Source organism: Dysidea avara, chromosome 6, assembly GCF_963678975.1.
Source record: "Dysidea avara chromosome 6, odDysAvar1.4, whole genome shotgun sequence".
NCBI classification, from domain to species: domain Eukaryota; kingdom Metazoa; phylum Porifera; class Demospongiae; order Dictyoceratida; family Dysideidae; genus Dysidea; species Dysidea avara.
This window is the reverse complement of record NC_089277.1, coordinates 22,685,119-22,704,351: the sequence shown is the minus strand read 5'-3', so window position 1 is coordinate 22,704,351 and position 19,233 is coordinate 22,685,119. Positions and strand designations below refer to the sequence as shown.

General features: G+C 38.9%; 2 protein-coding genes across 8 annotated transcripts in view; one reads left to right on the top strand and one right to left on the bottom strand.

Moving 5' to 3' along the window:
* The window catches only part of LOC136258576 (uncharacterized), a 291,117-nt gene extending 272,344 nt beyond the window's left edge, over positions 1–18,773 (top strand). For all 3 annotated transcript variants that reach the window (XM_066051899.1, XM_066051897.1, XM_066051898.1), the window contains one exon: positions 18,356–18,773. In XM_066051899.1, coding sequence (XP_065907971.1) covers positions 18,356–18,676 — 321 coding nt within the window. In that variant the 3' untranslated portion in view covers positions 18,677–18,773. The remainder of the gene's footprint in view (positions 1–18,355) is intronic.
* Positions 1–19,233, bottom strand: part of LOC136258578 (uncharacterized) — a 219,617-nt gene that overhangs the window by 17,751 nt on the left and 182,633 nt on the right. The window lies entirely within an intron of this gene.

Sequence of the window (19,233 nt, the reverse complement as noted above, 5' to 3'; positions counted from 1 at the left end):
GCACAATCCTGATGAGTTCCATCTTTCCACCTCAAATAATCAAGAAGGGGCTCGCTTGGACATTGCCATGAATGGTTTTTGGGGTAGTCGTTCTGAGAGATGTTTTATTGATGTTCGCGTTTTTAATCCACTTGAGTTCTTCATCACTTTCTTCTACCTTTAAGAAGCATGAGAATATCAAGCGTCGAGCTTATGGTAAGAGAATTCGTGAGGTTGAGCATGCTTCCTTTACACCTATCGTCATGTCGGCAACAGGGGGGTTGGCTCACGAAGCCACAGTTTTCTATAAGCGTCTGGCTTCCCTCCTATCGGCTAAGTGGGGTGATGAATACTCTGTAGTCCTGGGTTGGCTTCGGTGTTGTCTTGGCTTTTCTCTGCTCCGCTCGGCTATTCAGTGCATTCGAGGTGCGCGTTCATCCATTGGTGCTTACACTAGGGCTCCACCACCAATGGATTTAGTGCAAGTGGAGTCCCACTTGTCAGAGTAACATGCTGGCTGTGTTACTCTGCTTTTTCTTTTGTTTTTTACAGTTGTCCAGCACGTGCCTTTGTGCTGGGGGTGGTAGGCAAGGGCAGTAAAAAATAAATAAAAATAAACAACTTTGGTAGGAATCCGATGGACATTCACGGAGTTATGATCGATTATTCGCTTAAAATAAGGTCGAAGGTCTGTCACGCCCACAGGGTAAACCCCTTGAAGGAATGAGTTGAAAATTGCTATGTAGATGGAGTAACCATCGTAGGAGTGCCTTTTTGTGGTTTGAAAAGAATCGAGATAAAGACCATGGAGATATGACACAAAACCCAACCTGTGTCACAATTACGCAATCGATTTTTATGAATAAAAAACTATTAATTTTCACGCCTACCAGGCAAACCGCTTAGAGCAATGAGCTGAAAATCGGTGTGTAGCTGGAATAATCATCATAGAAAGTCCTTGCAGTAGTACAGAAGAATTGGATTACAAACCACTGAGTCATGATTCGAAAGCCAATTACGTGTTGCAAATGTGAGATCGAGATACTCTAATAGAACAGTCACCCTAATAGAGCATTCAGCTACGTTTATAACTTACTCCATTAAAGAATTATATTACATTGCAAGTTATTCTGTAGGGAATTCAGCTACAACCAGTTAATCTTATAGACAATTCAGCTACAGGCAAGTCATCCTGTAGAGAGTTCACCTAGAAACCAATCACCCTGTAGAGAGATCAGCTAGAAGAAGTCACCTTGTAGAGAGTTCAGTTACAAAGAAATTATGCACCATGTAGAGAGTTCAGCTGCAAACAAATCACCCTGTAGCTAGAAGAAGTCACCTTGTAGAGAGTTCAGCTACAAAGAAACCATCATGTAGATAGTTATAGATCAGGTTAGCATCAATACACTATGCTCTCACGGACAAGTGTATACTGATAGTAAAGACAAAGCAGATATTTTAAACAAACATTTTTCATCAGTATTTACTGAAGAGGATTTGGATTCACTCCCCACTATCCATGGATCCCACACACCAGATATTTCAACTCCTGACATTAATCCTATTGGCGTCCAAAAACGTTTAGAAGACTTGGACATACATAAAGCATCAGGACCAGACAATATACCATCAAGATTACTAAAAGAAACTGCTAGTCTCATGGCTCCTCTTTTGACTCTTATTTTCCAAGCCTCTATTCAACAAGGTACTGTCCCGGATGAATGGAAGAAAGCTAATGTAGTGCCAATTCACAAGAAAGGATCTAGAAATGATCCGGGTAACTATCGACCTATCTCATTAACCAGCATTTGCTGTAAAACCCTTGAACATATTATTTACTCCTGTATCTTTACGCATCTCAATAAATACAACATTCTATGTGACAATCAGCATGGTTTCCGTTCCAAGCGATCATGTGAAACTCAAGTACTGGGTGCAATGAACGATTTTGCTAAAGCATTGAACTCTGGAGAACAAATTGATGCTTTGTTTCTTGACTTCTCCAAAGCATTAGATAAGGTACCTCACGAAAGACTTTGTCACAAATTATCACACTATGGAATAAATGGCCACTCGCTAGATTGGATCAAAAGTTTTCTGACAGAAAGAATACAATCAGTTGTTATTGATGGAGAAAATAGCTGTCCTTCTACAGTACTTTCCGGTGTGCCACAAGGCACAGTTTTGGCACCCTTATTGTTTTTAATATTTATAAATGATATTACACAAGATCTCCAGTGTACTGTTAGACTTTATGCAGATGATATCTTAATTTACAACATCATTCATTTTCCCAATGACTCTGAGCATCTTCAACAAGATTTATATACTTTACAAGCATAGGCCAGGAGATGGCAAATGGAATTTAACCCAGCTAAATGTGTACATCTTACAATTTTAAATAAACATCATATTATTGAACATAACTATTACTTATTTGATCACCTAATTCAAAAGGTCTCCAAGGAAAAATATCTAGGAATAACATTTGATGAACATCTTACTTGGAAAAATCATATTCATAACATGTCATAAGGCCAATTCAGCCTTAGCTTTTCTGAGGAGGAACGTCAATCATTGTCCAATTTCTGTAAGATCTCATTGCTATAAGTCCCTTGTCAGACCCATACTAGAATATGCTTCACCTATATGGGCTCCTCTCCTTCAATCTGATATTTTTGCCATAGAAAAGATTCAACGTAATGCTGCAAGGTATACAATGAACAATTACTCCTGGAGAAGTAGTGTTACTAACATGCTCACATCACTTAATTGGCCCTCTCTAGAATCACGACGTACATTTTGCAAACTAGTCATGTTTTATAAGATAATCAATTGTCAAATGGAAGTTCCATCTATCTAACTAACATCAATGTCATCAGTTACCAGAGGTCATTTACAACGTTTCAGAATCCCACAAGCAAGAATCAACTCGTACTTATTTTCCTTTTTACCATCCACTATTAAATTATGGAACACTTTGCCAGAAGATGTGGTCAATCAGCCATCTATAAACTGTTTTAAGGACATTTTGTTAAATCATCTGAATTTACTTTGATTTTGTTTTTGTATCTGTGTGTTATACTCCTTGATGGAGTCCTACACAGTAATAAATAAATAAAAAAATAAAAAATAGTTCAGCTGAAAAAAATCACCCTGGAGAGAGTTCAGCTACGAAAAGATCACCTTGTAGAGAGTTCAGCTAGAAGAATTCCCCCTATAGAGAGTTCAGCTGCAAATAAATCACCCTGTAGAGAATTCAGCTACAAACAAACCACCCTGTATATAGAAAGATCAGCTAGAAGAAGTTACCTTGTAGATAGTTCAGTTACAAATAAACCATCATGTAGAGAGTTCAGCTGCAAAGAAATCACCCTGTAGAGCGTTTAAATCACCCTGCAGAGAGTTTGGCTGCAAACAGTTCACCCTGTAGAGAGATCAGCTAGAAGAAGTTACCGTGTAGAGCGTTCAGCTACAAAGAAGCCATTATATAGAGAGGTCAGCTGCAAACAAATTACTCTGTAGAGAGATCATCTACAAAAATATCACCCTGTAGAGAGTTCAGCTAAAGAAGTCACCTTGTAGAGAGTTCAGCTACAGAGAAACCACCATGTAGAGAGTTCAGCTGCAAACAAATCATCCTGTAGAGAAATCAGCTACAAACAAACCACCCTGTATATAGAAAGATCAGCTAGAAGAAGTTACCTTGTAGATAGTTCAGTTACAAATAAACCATCATGTAGAGAGTTCAGCTGCAAAGAAATCACCCTGTAGAGCGTTTAAATCACCCTGCAGAGAGTTCGGCTGCAAACAGTTCACCCTGTAGAGAGATCAGCTAGAAGAAGTTACCGTGTAGAGCGTTCAGCTACAAAGAAGCCATTATATAGAGAGGTCAGCTGCAAACAAATTACTCTGTAGAGAGATCATCTACAAAAATATCACCCTGTAGAGAGTTCAGCTAAAGAAGTCACCTTGTAGAGAGTTCAGCTACAGAGAAACCACCATGTAGAGAGTTCAGCTGCAAACAAATCATCCTGTAGAGAAATCAGCTACAAACAAATTGCTCTGTAGAAAGATCAGCTAGAAGAAGTTACCTTGTAGAGAGTTCAGCTACAAAGAAACTATCATGTAGAGAGATCAGCTACAAATAATTAATCCTGTAGAGAGTTCAGCAAGTAGAAGTCAACTTGTAGAGAGTTAAGCTACAAAGAATCCATCATGTAGAGAGTTCAGCTGCACACAAATCACCCTGAAGAGAGTTTTAGCTATGAAAAGATCACTCTGTAGAGAGTTCAGCTAGAAGAAGTCACCTTGTAGAGAGCTCAGCTACAAGAAATCACCATGTAGAGAGTTCAGCTGCAACCAAATTACCTTATGGAGAATTCAGCTACAAACAAATCGTCCTGTAGAAAGATCAGCTAGAAGAAGTTACCTTTTAGAGAATTCAGCTACAAAGAAACCATCATGTAGATAGTTCAGCTACAAACAAGTCACTCTGTATAGAGATCAGCTAGAAGAAGTTACCTTGTATCTACAAACAATTCACCCTGTACAGAGATCAGTTTGAAGAAGTTCTTTGTAGAGAGTTCAGCTACAAACAAATCACCCTGTAGAAAGATCAGATAGAAGAAGTCACCTTGTAGAGAGTTCAGTTACAAAGAAACCACCATGTAGAGAGTTCAGCTACAAACAAATCACCTGTAGAGAGTTCAGCTACAAATAAATCACCCTGTACAGAGATCAGATAGAAGAAATTACCTTGTGGAGAGTTCAGCTACAAACAATTCACCCTGTACAGAGATCAGATAGAAGAAATTACCTTGTAGAGAGCTCAGCTACAAAGAAACCATCATGTAGAGAGTTCAACTATAAATAAATCAGCTTGTAGAAAGATCAGCTAGAAGAAGTCACCTTTTAGAGAGTTCACGTACAAAGAAACCACCATGTAGAGAGTTCAGCCACAAACTAGTGACCTTGTAGAGACATCAGCTAGAAGAAGTTATATACCTTGTAGAGCGTCCAGCTGCAAAGAAACCATCATGTAGAGAGTTCAGCTACAGTACAAACAAATCCTGTAGAAATATCAGCTAGAAGAAGCCACCTTGTAGAGAGTTCAGTTGCAAAGAAACCACCATGTAGAGAGTTCAGCTGACCCTGTAGAGACATCAACCAGAAGAAGTTACTTTGTAGAGAGTTCAGCTACAAAGAAACCATCAATCGACATGTAGAGAGTTCAACTACAAACAAGTGACCCTGTAGAGACATCAGCTAGAAGAAGTTACCTTGTAGAGAGTTCAGCTGCGAAGAAACCATCATGTAGAGAGTTCAGCTACAAACAAATCACCCTGTAGAAATATCAGCTAGAAGAAGTCTCTTTGTAGAGTGTTCAGTTATAAAGAAACCACCCTGTAGAGTGTTCTGTATTAAATATATGTATTATATATATATATATATATATATAATTTGTACATTTACTGATAAAATCAGAAATATTTAAAGTATTTAACATCTGCTTCATCTTTTCTTCTTCCTGTAGTAAAGAAAAGAAAATCCCCAAAGCCCGCCTATGGCCGGCTTTGGGGTATACAAACACAAAAAGAAGTGAAATCTAATCAAAAACAGCTAAGCTGTAAAAAAAGGTGCGGCCCCAAAAAAGGCCATGATGAAAAGAGATGTGAAATCCAAGGTGGCGGCCAAGAAATGGCTGTGATGGTAGGTTAATGGCAAAATTTTTAATAATGACAATTCAGGTGAATTTCGTGCCAAGACCAAGCGGCACCAAAATCACCTGAATTGTCGTTATTAAAATTTTTACCATTAACCTACCATTACAGCCACTTCTTGGCCGCCACCTTGGATTTCACCTCTTTTTTTCATCATGGCTATTTTGGAGCCGCACCTTTTTTACAGCTTAGCTGTTTTTGATTTGATTGTCGTGCGGCCCAAGAAGCCGGCGCGCTACACCGTGAGTATATTGACAGGAAGAAAGAAAACGTAATTTTACACACATTTGTATCTCGGTGATGCCTCATCCGATTAGAACCAAAGTTGCTGCAACGTTGCCCGCCAGCTAGGGGAGTCTACATTCCAAATTTGAAGGAAATCACTCAAGCCATTTTCGAGATACGAGTGGCCAAAGTTTCGTTTTTTTTCTTCGTTTTTTTTTTCATCTTTTCGCATACTTGCAAAAATTGCTATAAAACGCAAACGCGTTCTCCGATCGCCTTGCAATTTGGCACACAGAAGGGGAGTCCAAAGGCGAATCCTAGCATCAAATTTGGTGCAAATCCGATGAATGATTCAGGAGTTATGACCAATTATTCGCGTAAAACAAGATCGATATGTTGTCATGCCTACAGGGTAAACCGCTTCATGGAATGAGTTGAAAATTGCTATGTAGATGGAGTAACCATCGTAGGAGTGCCTTTTGGTGGTTTGAAAGGAATCGAGATAAAGACCACGGAGATATGACACAAAACCCAACCTGTGTCACAATTATGCGATCGATTTTTAGGAATAAAAAAGTATTAGTTTTCACGCCTACTAGGCAAACCGCTTAGAGCAATGAGCTGAAAATCGGTGTATAGCTGGAATAATCTTCATTGAAAGTCCTTGCAGTAGTATAGAAGAATTGGATTACAAACCACTGAGTTATGATTCGAAAGTCAACTCCGTGTAACAAATGCGAGATCGAGATACTCTAATAGAACAGTCACCCTAATAGAGCATTCAGCTAATTTATTTACTCCATTATAGAATTCTATTACATTACAGGTTATTCTGTAGGGAGTTCAGCTGAAAACAGTTAATCTTATAGACAGTTCAGCAAGAAGCAAGTCACCCTATAGAGAGTTCAGCTACAAATATATCGCTGTAGTGATTCAGAACATTACAAGTCACACTGAAGAGAGTTCAGCTATAAACAAGTCATGCACCCTGTAGAGAGTTCGGCTACACTCTCTAGAGAATTCAGTTACAAACAAGTCACTGTGGAGAGAGTTCAGCTACAAAGAAACTACCCTGTAAAGAGTTCATCTATACAAACAAGTTATCCTATAGAGATCACCTGCAAACATCACCTGCAAACAAGTAACCCTGAAGAGAGTTCAGCTATAGACAAGTCACTTTATAGTTTATACAGTGTTCAGCTACAAGTAAGTCACTCTGTAGAGAATTCAGCTACAAGTAAGCCACTCTGTAGAGAATTCAGCTACCACCAAGTCACTCCGTAAAGAATTTTGCTACAATCAAGTCACCGTGTAGAGAGTTCAGCAACCAAAATACTACTCTGTAAAGAGTTCAGCTATACAAACAAGTTACTCTGTAGATAGATCAGCTAGAAACAAGAGAGAGTTCAGCTAGAAGAAGTCACCCTGTAGAGAACTCAGCTGAAAAGAAACCCTGTAGAGAGATCAACTACAAACAAATCACCCTGCAGAGCATTCAGCTATAAACAAATCACCCTGTAGAAAGTTCAGATACAAACAAATCACCCTATATACAGTTCAGCTACAAAAAATCACTCTGTAGAGAGTTCAGCTACAAAGAAGTTATGCTACAGTGAGATCAGTTTGAAACAAGAGATTTCAGCTACAAACAAATTAACCTGTAGAGAGTTCAACTATGAACAGATCATCCCGTAGATAGTTCAGCTAGATACAAGTCACCCTATAGAGAGATCAGCTAGAGGAAGTCACCTTGTAGAGAGATCAGCTAGAAAAAAGTTGCCTTGTAGAAAGTTCAGTAACAAAGAAACCATCCTGTAGAGAGTTCAGCTACAAACAAATCACCCTGTTAGAGAGTTCAGCTGCAAACAAATCACCCTGTAGAGAGTTCAGCTACAAACAAATCAACCAGTAGAGAGATCAGCTCGAGGAAGTCACCTTGTAGAGGGATCAGCTAGAAACAAGTCACCTTGTAGAGAGTTCAGGTACAAAGAAACCACCATGTAGACAGTTCAGCTGCAAACATATCGCCTGTAGAGAGTACACACAGCTAGAAACAAATCACCCTGTAGAGAGATCAGCTAGAAGAGGTCACCCTGTAGAGAGTTCAGCTACAAAGAAACCATCATGTAGAGAGTTCAGCTGCAAACAAATCACCCTGTAGAGAGTTCAGCTACAAAAAGATCACCCCGTAGAGAGATCAGCTAGAAGAGGTCACCTTGTAGAGAGTTCAGCTACAAAGAAACCATCATGTAGAGAGTTCAGCTGTAAACAAATCACCTTGCAGAGAGTTCAGCTACAAAGAAACCACCATGTAGAGAGATTAGCTGCAAACAAATCACTTGTAGAGAGTTCAGCTAGAAACAAATTACCCTGTAGAGAGATCAGCTAGAAGAGGTCACCTTGTAGAGAGTTCAGCTACAAAGAAACCATCATGTAGAGAGTTCAGCTGCAAACAAATCACCCTGTAGAGAGTTCAGCTACAAAAAAGATCACCCTGTAGAGAGATCAGCTAGAAGAGGTCACCTTGTAGAGAGTTCAGCTACAAAGAAACCATCATGTAGAGAGTTCAGCTGTAAACAAATCACCTTGTAGAGAGTTCAGCTACAAAGAAACCACCATGTAGAGAGATTAGCTGCAAACAAATCACTTGTAGAGAGTTCAGCTAGAAACAAATTACCCTGTAGAGAGATCAGCTAGAAGAGGTCACCTTGTAGAGAGTTCAGCTACAAAGAAACCATCGTTTAGAGAATTCAGCTACAACGAAACCACCATGTAGAGAGTTTAGCTGCAAACAAATAACCTGTAGAGAGTTTAGCTAGAAACAAATCACCCTGTAGAGAGATCGGCTAGAAGAGGTCACCTTGTAGAGAGTTCAGCTACAAAGAAACCATCATGTAGAGAGTTCAGCTGCAAACAAATCACCCTGTAGAGAGTTCAGCTACAAAAAGATCACCCTGTAGAGAGATCAGCTAGAAGAGGTCACCTTGTAGAGTGCTCAGCTACAACGAAACCATCATGTAGAGAGTTCAGCTGTAAACAAATCACCTTGTAGAGAGTTCAGCTACAAAGAAACCACCATGTAGAGAGATTAGCTGCAAACAAATCACTTGTAGAGAGTTCAGCTAGAAACAAATTACCCTGTAGAGAGATCAGCTAGAAGACGTCAGCTTGTAGAGAGTTCAGCTACAAAGAAACCATCGTGTAGAGAATTCAGCTAAAACGAAACCACCATGTAGAGAATTTAGCTGCAAACAGATAACCTGTAGAGAGTTTAGCTAGAAACAAATCACCCTGTAGAGAGATCAGCTAGAAGAGGTCACCTTGTAGAGAGTTCAGCTACAAAGAAACCATCATGTAGAGAGTTCAGCTGCAAACAAATCACCCTGTAGAGAGTTCAGCTACAAAAAAGATCACCCTGTAGAGAGATCAGCTAGAAGAGGTCACCTTGTAGAGAGTTCAGCTACAAAGAAACCATCGTTTAGAGAATTCAGCTACAACGAAACCACCATGTAGAGAGTTTAGCTGCAAACAAATAACCTGTAGAGAGTTTAGCTAGAAACAAATCACCCTGTAGAGAGATCGGCTAGAAGAGGTCACCTTGTAGAGAGTTCAGCTACAAAGAAACCATCATGTAGAGAGTTCAGCTGCAAACAAATCACCCTGTAGAGAGTTCAGCTACAAAAACATCACCCTGTAGAGAGTGCAGCTAGAAGAAGTCACCTTGTAGAGAGTTCATCTACAAAGAAACCATCATGTAGACTCTGAGAGTTAAGCTGCAAACAAATCACTCTGTAGAGAGTTCAGCTAGAAGAAGTCACCTTTTAGAGAGTTCAGCTACAAAGAAACCATCATGTAGAGAGTTCAGCTGCAAACAAATCACCCTGTAGAGAGTTCAGCTAAAAAAAGATCACCCTGTAGAGAGTGCAGCTAGAAGAAGTCACCTTGTAGAGAGTTCATCTACAAAGAAACCATCATGTAGACTCTGAGAGTTAAGCTGCAAACAAATCACTCTGTAGAGAGTTCAGCTAGAAGAAGTCACCTTGTAGAGAGTTCAGCTACAAAGAAACCATCGTGTAGAGAGTTCAGCTACAAAAGAAACCACCATGTAGAGAGTTTAACTGTAAACAAATCACCTGTAGAGAGTTCATCTAGAAACAAATCACCCTGTAGAGAGATCAGCTAGAAGAGGTCACCTTATAGATAGTTCAGCTATATTTTAAATCACCCAGTAGAGAGATCAGCTGCTAAAAAATATCCTGTGGGGAATAATGGGCATGTAGTAAATATATGTATATAATTTGTATAATTACTAGTAAAATCAAAAATAATTGAAGTATTAAAAATCTTCTTTAAGTTCTTTTCTTCTTCCTGTGGTAAAGAAAAAAACACATTGGTTAAAAAAACCCAAAGCCAGCCATTGGCCGGCTTTGCAGTATACAAATACAAAAAGAAGTGATATCTAATCAAAAACAGCCAAGCTGTAAAAAAAGGTGCGGCCCCCAAAAAGGCCATGGTGAAAAAAGATGTGAAATCCAAGGTGGCACCAAGAAATGGCTGTGATGGTAGGTTAATGGTAAAAATTATAATAACGACAATTCAGGTGAATTTTGTGCCGCTTGGTCTTGGCACCAAATTCACCTGAATTGTTGTTATTACAATTTTCACCATTAACCTACCATCACAGCCATTTCTTGGCCGCCACATTGGATTTCACATCTTTTTTCACCATGGCCTTTTTGGGGGCCACACCTTTTTTTACAGCTTGGCTATTTTTGATTAGATCAAGACACATGGTAGTGTATCGTGCGGCCCAAGAAGCCGGTGCGCCACACCGTGAGTATATTGACAGGAAGAAAGAAAAGGTCATTTTCATACCTTTGTATCTCGGTGATCCTTTATCCGATTGTAACCAAATTTGCTACAGAGTTTCCCGCCAGCCAGGAGAGTATACATTCCAAATTGGAAGGAAATCGCTACTGCCGTTTCCGAGATACGAGCTTCCATAGTTTCGTTTTTTCTTCGTTTTTTTTCTTCGTCTTTTTGCACACTTGCAAAAATTGCTATAAAACGCAAACGCGTACTCTGATCGCCTTGCAATTTGGCACACAGAAGGGGAGTCCAAAGGCGAATCCTAGCATCAAATTTGGTGCAAATCCGATGGATGGTTCTGGAGTTATGACCGATTATTCGCGTAAAACAAGATCGATTTGTTGTCACGCCTACAGGGTAAACCGCTTCATGGAATGAGTTGAAAATTGCTATGTAGATGGAGTAACCATCGTAGGAGTGCCTTTTGGTGGTTTGAAAGGAATCGAGATAAAGACGATGGAGATATCACATAAAATCTAACCTGTGTCACAATTACGCGATCGATTTTTATGAATTAAAACGTATTAGTTTTCATGCCTACTAGGCAAACCGCTTAGAGCAATGAGCTGAAAATCGGTGTATAGCTGGAATAATCTTCATAGAAATTCCTTGCAGTAGTACAGAAGAATCGGGTTACAAACCACTGAGTTATGATTCGAAAGCCAACTCCGTGTAGCAAATGCGACATCGAGATACTCTAATAGAACAGTCACCCTAATAAAGCATTCGGCTACTTTATTTACTCCATTATAGAATTCTATTACATTACAAGTTTTTTGTAGGGAGTTCAGCTGCAAACAGTTAATCTTATAGACAGCTCAGCAAGAAGCAAGTCACCCTGTGGAGAGTTAAGCTACAAATATATTACTGTAGAGATTCAGAACATTACAAGTCACACTGAAGAGAGTTCAGCTTTAAACAAGTCATGCACCCTGTAGAGAATTCAGCTGCAATTAAGTCACTCTCTAGAGAATTCAGCTACACACAAGTCACTGTGGAGAGAGTTCAGCAACAAACAAATCAACTTGTAGAGAGATCAACTAGAAACAAATCAATCTGCAGAGAGATCAACTACAAACAAATTAGCTTGTAGAGAGATCAGGTAGAAGAATTCACCTTGTAGAGAGTTCAGCAACAAAGAAACCACCATGTAGAGAGTTCAGCTGCAAACAAATCACCCAGTAGAAAGATCAGCTAGAAGAAGTTACCTTGCAGAGAGTTCAGCTACAAAGAAACCATCACGTAGAGAGTTCAGCTACAAAGAAATTACCCTTTAGACAGTTCAGCTAGAAGAAGTCACCTTGTAAAGAGTTCACCTACAAAAAAAAATATCATGTAGAGAGTTCAGCTACAAAGAAACCACCATGTAGAGTGTTTAGCTGCAAACAATCACCTGTAGAGAGTTCAGCTAGAAACGAATCACCCTGTAGAGAGATCAGCTAGAAGAGGTCACCTTGTAGAGAGTCCAGCTATATAGAAACCATCATGTAGAGAGTTCAGCTACAAACAAATCACCCTGTAGAGAGATCAGCTAGAAGAGGTCACCTTGTAGAGAGTCCAGCTATATAGAAACCATCATGTAGAGAGTTCAGCTACAAACAAATCACCCTGTAGAGAGATCAGCTAGAAGAAGTTACCTTGTAGATAGTTCAGCTACAAATAATTCACCCTGTAGAAAGATCAGCTAGAAGAAGTCACCTTGTAGAGTGTTCAGTTACAAAGAAACCATCATGTAGAGAGTTCAGCTGCAGACAAATCACTCTGTAGAGAGTTCAACTACAAAGAAACCGCTATGTAGAGAGTTCAGCCTCAAACAAACCACCCTGTAAAGAATTCAACTACAACAAATCACCCTGTAGAGAAGAAGTTACCTTGTAGAGAGTTCTGCTACAAAGAAACCATCATGTAGAGAGTTCAACTGCAAACAAATCACCTGTAGAGAGTTCAGCTACAAAAAAAATCACCCTGTAGAGAGTTCAGCTAGATGAAGTCACCTTATAGAGAGTTCAGCTACAAAGAAACCATCATGTAGAGAGTTCAGCTACAAAGAAACCACCATGTAGAGAGATTAGCTGCAAACAAATCACCTGTAGAGAGTTCAGCTAGAAACAAATCACCCCATAGAGAGATCAGCTGGAAGAAGTCACCTTTTAGAGAGTTCAGCTACAAAGAAACCATTATGTAGAGAGTTCAGTTGCAAACAAATCACCTGTAGAGAGTTCAGCTACAAAAAAATCACCCTGTAGAGAGTTCAGCTAGACGAAGTCACCTTATAGAGAGTTCAGCTACAAAGAAACCATCATGCAGAGAGTTCAACTACAAAAAAACCACCATGTAGAGAGTTTAGCTGCAAACAAATCAACCTATAGAGCAATCAGCTAGAAACAAATCACCCTGAAAAGGGCAGCTACAAAAAATCACCCTGTAAAGAGATCAGCTAGAAACAAATCACCCTGTAGAGACTTCAGCTACAAATAAATCAACCTGCAGAGAGATCAGCTACAAACAAATCATCCTGTAGAGACTTCAGCTAAAACAAATCAACCTACAGAGAGATCAGCTACAAACAAATCACCTTATAGACAGTTCAGCTACAAGCAGATTACCCTGTAGAGAGATCAACTACAAACAAATCAACTTGCAGAGAGATCAACTACAAAAAATCACCCTGTAGAGAGATCAACTAGAAACAAATCACCCTGTAGAGACTTCAACTACAAACAAATCAACCTGCAGAGAGATCAGCTACAAACAAATCACCCTGTAGAGAGATCAGCTAGAAACTAGACACAATGTAAGGAGTTCAGCTACAAGCAAATCACCCTTTAGAGAGTTCAGCTACAAACAAATCAACCTGCAGAGAGATCAAATCACCTTATAGAGAGTTCAGCTACAAACAAATTGCCCTGTAGAGAGATCAGTTACAAACAAATCAACCTGCAGAGAGATCAGCTACACACAAATCAACTTGTAGAGAGATCAGCTACAAACAAATCACCCTGTGGAGATCAGCTAGAAACTAGATACAATGTAAGGAGTTCAGCTACAAGCAAATCACCCTGTAAAGATTTCAGCTGCAAGCAAATCACCCTGTAGAGAGATCAGCTAGAAACTAGACACAATGTAAAGAGTTCAGCTAGAAGAGGTCACCTTACAGAGAGTTCAGCTACAAAGAAACTGCCATGTAGAGAGTTCAGCCTCAAACAAATTACCGTGTAGAGAATTCAACAACAAACAAATCGCCCTGTAGAGGGATCAGCTAAAAGAAGTCACCTTGTAGAGAGTTCAGCTACAAAGAAACCAGCATGTAGAGAGTTCAGCTACAAAGAAATCACCCTATAGAGAGTTCAGCTAGAAGAAGTAACCTTGTAGAGAGTTCAGATACAAAGAAGCCATCATGTAGAAAGTTCAGCTACAAAGAAACCACCATGGATTTAGAGATTTTAGCTGCAAACAAATAACCTGTAGAGAGTTCAGCGAAACTGACAAATCACCCTGTAGAGAAATCAGCTAGAAAAAGTCACCTTGTAGAGAGTTCAGCTACAAAGAAACCATCCTGTATATAGTTCAGCTATATTTTAAATCACCCAGTAGAGAGATCAGCTGCTAAAAAATATCCTGTGGGGAATAATGGGCATGTAATAAATATATGTATATAATTTGTATAATTACTAATAAAATCAAAAATAATTGAAGTATTAAAAATCTTCTATAAGTTCTTTTCTTCTTCCTGTGGTAAACAAAAAAACACATGGGTTAAAAAAAGCCCAAAGCCAGGCATAGGCCGGCTTTGCAGTATACAAATACAAAAAGAAGCGATATCTAATCAAAAACAGCCAAGCTGTAAAAAAAGGTGCGGCCTCCAAAAAGGCCATGGTGAAAAAAGATGTGAAATCCAAGGTGGCGGCCATGAAATGGCTGTGATGGTAGGTTAATGGTAAAAATTTTAATAACGACAATTCAGGTGAATTTGGTGCCAAGACCAATTGGTGGATTTAGCAGCCAAAGTGGATTTAGCAGCCAAAGTTTCGGTTTTTATTGGGTTTTTTTGTTCTTCGTCTTTTCGCACACTTGCAAAAATTGCTATAAAACGCAAGCGCGTACTCCGATTGCCTTGAAATTTGGTACAGAGAAAGGGAGTCCAAAGGCGAACCCTATTATCAAACTTGGTGCAAAACCGATGGACGGTTCAGGATTTATGACAAATTATTTGCGTAAAACAAAATCGATTTGTTGTCACGCCTACAAGGTAAACTGCTTAATGGAATGAGCTGAAAATCGTTTTGTGAATAGATCAACTATTGTAGGAGTGCCTTTTGGTGGTTGAAAAGCAATCGAAATAAAGATCACGGAGATATGACACGAAATCGAAAGTGTGTAACAATAGCGCGATCGTGATTCGTGAATAAAAATACCAAGAATTTTCACGTCTACCAGGCAAACAGCTTAGAGCAGTGAGCTGAAAATCGGTATATAGCTGGAATACGCATCCTAGAAAGTCCTTGCTATAGTACAGAAGAATCGGATTACAAACCACTGAGTTATGATTTGAATGCCAACTCCGTGTAGCAAATGCGATATCGAGATATTCTAATAGAACAGTCACCCTAATAGAGCATTCAGCTTACTCCATTATAGAGTTCTATTACATTGCAAGTTATTCTGTAGGGAGTTCAGCCGCAAAAAGTTACTCTTATAGACAGTTCAACTGGAAGCAAGTCACCCTGTGGAGAGTTAGGCTACAAATATATCACTGTAGAGATTCAGAACATTGCAAGTCACACTGAAGAGAGTTCAGCTATAAACAAGTCATGCACCCTGTAGAGAGTTCACCTACAATTAAATCACTCTCTAGAGAATTCAGCTACACACAAGTTACTGTGCAGAGAGTTCAGCTCCAAACAAATTACCCTGTAGAGAGATCAGCTACAAACAAAACACTTTGTAGAGAGTTCAGCTACAAACAAATCAACCTTTAGAGCGATCAGTAACAAACAAATCAACTTGTAGAGAGATCAGCTAGAAACAAATCAACCTGCAGGGTGATTTGTTTGTAACTGAACTCTCTATAAGGTGACTTGTTTGTAGCTGATCTCTCTGCAGGTTGATTTGTTTTAGCTGAACTCTCTACAGGGTGATTTGCTTGTAACTGAACTCCCGTGTCTAGTTTCTAGCTAATGTCTCTACAGGATGATTTTTTGTAGCTGAACTCTCCTCAGGGTGATTTCTTTCTAGCTTATCTCTCTACAGGTTGATTTGTGTGTAACTGATCTCTCTACAAGCTGTTTTGTTTGTAGCTGTAAAGAGATCAGCTACAAACAAATCAACCTGCAGAGAGATCAGCTACACACAAATCAACTTGTAGAGAGATCAGCTACAAACAAATCACCCTGTAGAGCGATCAGCTAAAAACTAGACACAATGTAAGGAGTTCAGCTACAAGCAAATCACCCTGTAGAGATTTTAGCTACAAACAAATCACCCTGTAGAGAGATCAGCTAGAAACTAGATACGATGTAAGGAGTTCAGCTACAAGCAAATCACCCTGTACAGAGTTCAACTAAAACAAATCAACCTACAGAAAGATCAGCTACAAACAAATTACCTTATAGATAGTTCAGCTACAAACAAATTGCCCTGCAGAAAGATCGGCTACAAACAAATCAACTTGTAGAGAGATCAGCTACAAACAAAATTAATCACCCTGTAGAGAGATTAGCTAGAAACTAGACACAATGTAAGGAGTTCAGCTACAAGCAATACACCCTGTAGAGATTTCAGCTACAAACCAATCAACCTGTAGAGCAATCAGCTAGAAACAAATCACCCTGAAGAGAGATCAGCTACAACAAATCACCCTGTAGAGAGATCAGCTAGAAACAAATCACGCTGTAAAGTGTTCAGCTACAAACAAATCAACCTGCAGAGAGAACAGCTAGAAACAAATCACCTTGTAGAGAGATCAGCTATAAACAAATCACCCTGTAGAGAGATCAGCTAGAATCTAGACACACTGTAAGGAGTTCATCAGCTAGAAACTAGACACAATGTAAGGAGTTCAGCTACAAGCAAATCACCCTTGAGAGAGTTCAGCTACAAACACATCAACCTGCAGAGCGATCATCTACAAAAAAAGCACCTTGTACAGAGTTCAGTTACAAACAAATTACCCTGTAGAGAGATCAGCTAGAAGAATTCACCTTGTAGAGAGTTTAGCAACAAAGAAACCACCATGTAGAGAGTTCAGCTGCAAGTAAATCACCCTGTAGAAAGATGAAGTTACCTTGTAGAGAGTTCAGCTACAAAGAAACCATTTTGTAAAGAGCTCAGCTGCAAACAAATCACCTGTACAGAGTTCAGCTACAAACAAATCACCCTGTAGAGAGATCAGCTTGAAGAAGTTACCTTGTAGACAGTTCAGCTACAAACAATTCACCCTGTACAGAGATCAGGTAGAAGTTTCCTTGTAGAGAGTTCAGCTGCAAACAATTCACCCTGTAGAGAGATCAGCTAGAAGAAGTCACCTTGTAGAGTGTTCACCATGTAGAGAGTTCTGTAATAAATATATGTATTAGTATATGTAATAGGATGGATGGCTGTGGTATTCGGGATTAATAGTGCGAGCATTGTAAACAGGAAGAGTAAAATAGTGTTAGGCGAAGCCGAGCATAATTTTCTTCCTGTTTACAATGCGAGAACTATTAATCCCAAATACCACAACCATCCGTCCTATTGGAAATTAATCCGACAACCATAGCAACTGTTACTAGGCAACAGAAATTCAAAAAAAAACTACTGCAAAAGTCCAATAACACTTAGCAACCGTTGCCTGGCAACCGTTGCTATGGCCTCAAAATGACTTTTACCTCAGCAACGGTTACCTAGCAACCGTTGCTAAGCAACCATAATATGTCATACCTTGGGGGCATGTATCACTATGGTAACAATAGTTGTCAAATCGGACATTTACTTCTAATATAAACACACCACACTATTTTAACCAATCAAATTAGTATTATAGATTTTTGTCATGGGACCTTGACAAACAAGTGTAATACTAATTCTATTGGCTAATCGCTTGACGTATTTCAATATAATATGTCAAGCTGCTATTGAGAGTATTATACAGTAACACATTCAGTTGTTGGATTATATATATAATTTGTAGATTTACTGATAAATTCAGAAATATTTAAAGTATTTAACATATGCTTCATCTTTTCTTCTTCCTGTAGTAAAGAAAAAAAGATAGGTTAAAAAAGCCCCAAAGCCAGCCATAGGACGGCTTTGGGGTATACAAATACAAAAAGAAGTGAAATCTAATCCAAAAAGCCAAGCTATAAAAAAAGTGTGCGGCCCTCAAAAAGGCTATGGTGAAAAAAGATGTGAAATCCAAGGTGGCGGCCAAGAAATGGCTGTGATGGTAAATTAATGGTAAAAATTTTAATAATGACAATTCAGGTGAATTTGGTGCCACTTGGTCTTGGCACAAAATTCACCTGAATTGTTGTTATTAAAATTGGTACTAGTGTTTATTACTTCTGAACTATGTGCTATAGGTATTTCTAGCAACGATTCTAGACCATGTGAAAGAAGTAGATGAGAAATGTTGTATTGACGTTAATGAAGTCAACATTGTTGAAGTTAGTAAGGCTACATCAGAAGCAATATGGTGTCTTTTACGGCAGGAAAATCCAATACTACTTGAATCATTGTCACCTAGGAAATGTAGAATTGATGACCACAAATATAATTCAAAGAGGCATAGCTCAAGTACTACAAGTAAACACCTGCACCAAGTTTGTGCATATGCTCGTCCAGTGGTCATCAACAGTGATGGAATGCACATAATTGAACCAGCTATTGTGTTTTTAAAATAGTAAAGCCAGGTGTCACTGAAGCTGTGTGATCTTTAATACTTATTAACTAATATGTATGCTGGAATATTTGACTAACAAGTTTGTAGACCTTTATATTTTAATCAGATTCATAAATAAAATAATATTAAATAGAATGACTGGGTTTGCTAATAAAAGATGTTGCTAGGTACTGTTACCAGGACATTATACTAGAAATATTAGTTTGTTCATGTATGATCATAATGCTGAAGTTGAACCCTTTCCCTAACAAGCTACTCAGTACCCATTGACCTAATTTCCCTATTTATAAGTACTATCCAATTCCCTCAGTATTCTTTACCTAACCACTACCTGTTGGCAGAGCCATGTTTGTCTGCCATGGAAGCACGTTGTCCACTTCATAAACTATCCATCACATTCTACAGTTACAAAATAAAATTCTTTTGGCAGCCTGATTTCTAATTGTACGCATAATATATATATCACAGCAAGAACAGTGGCAGTTTACAAAGATTGAGGAATCCCGAGTGTTCTAAGTTGCAAATTCTGTGTATGCAACCACAAATGACATTAAAGCT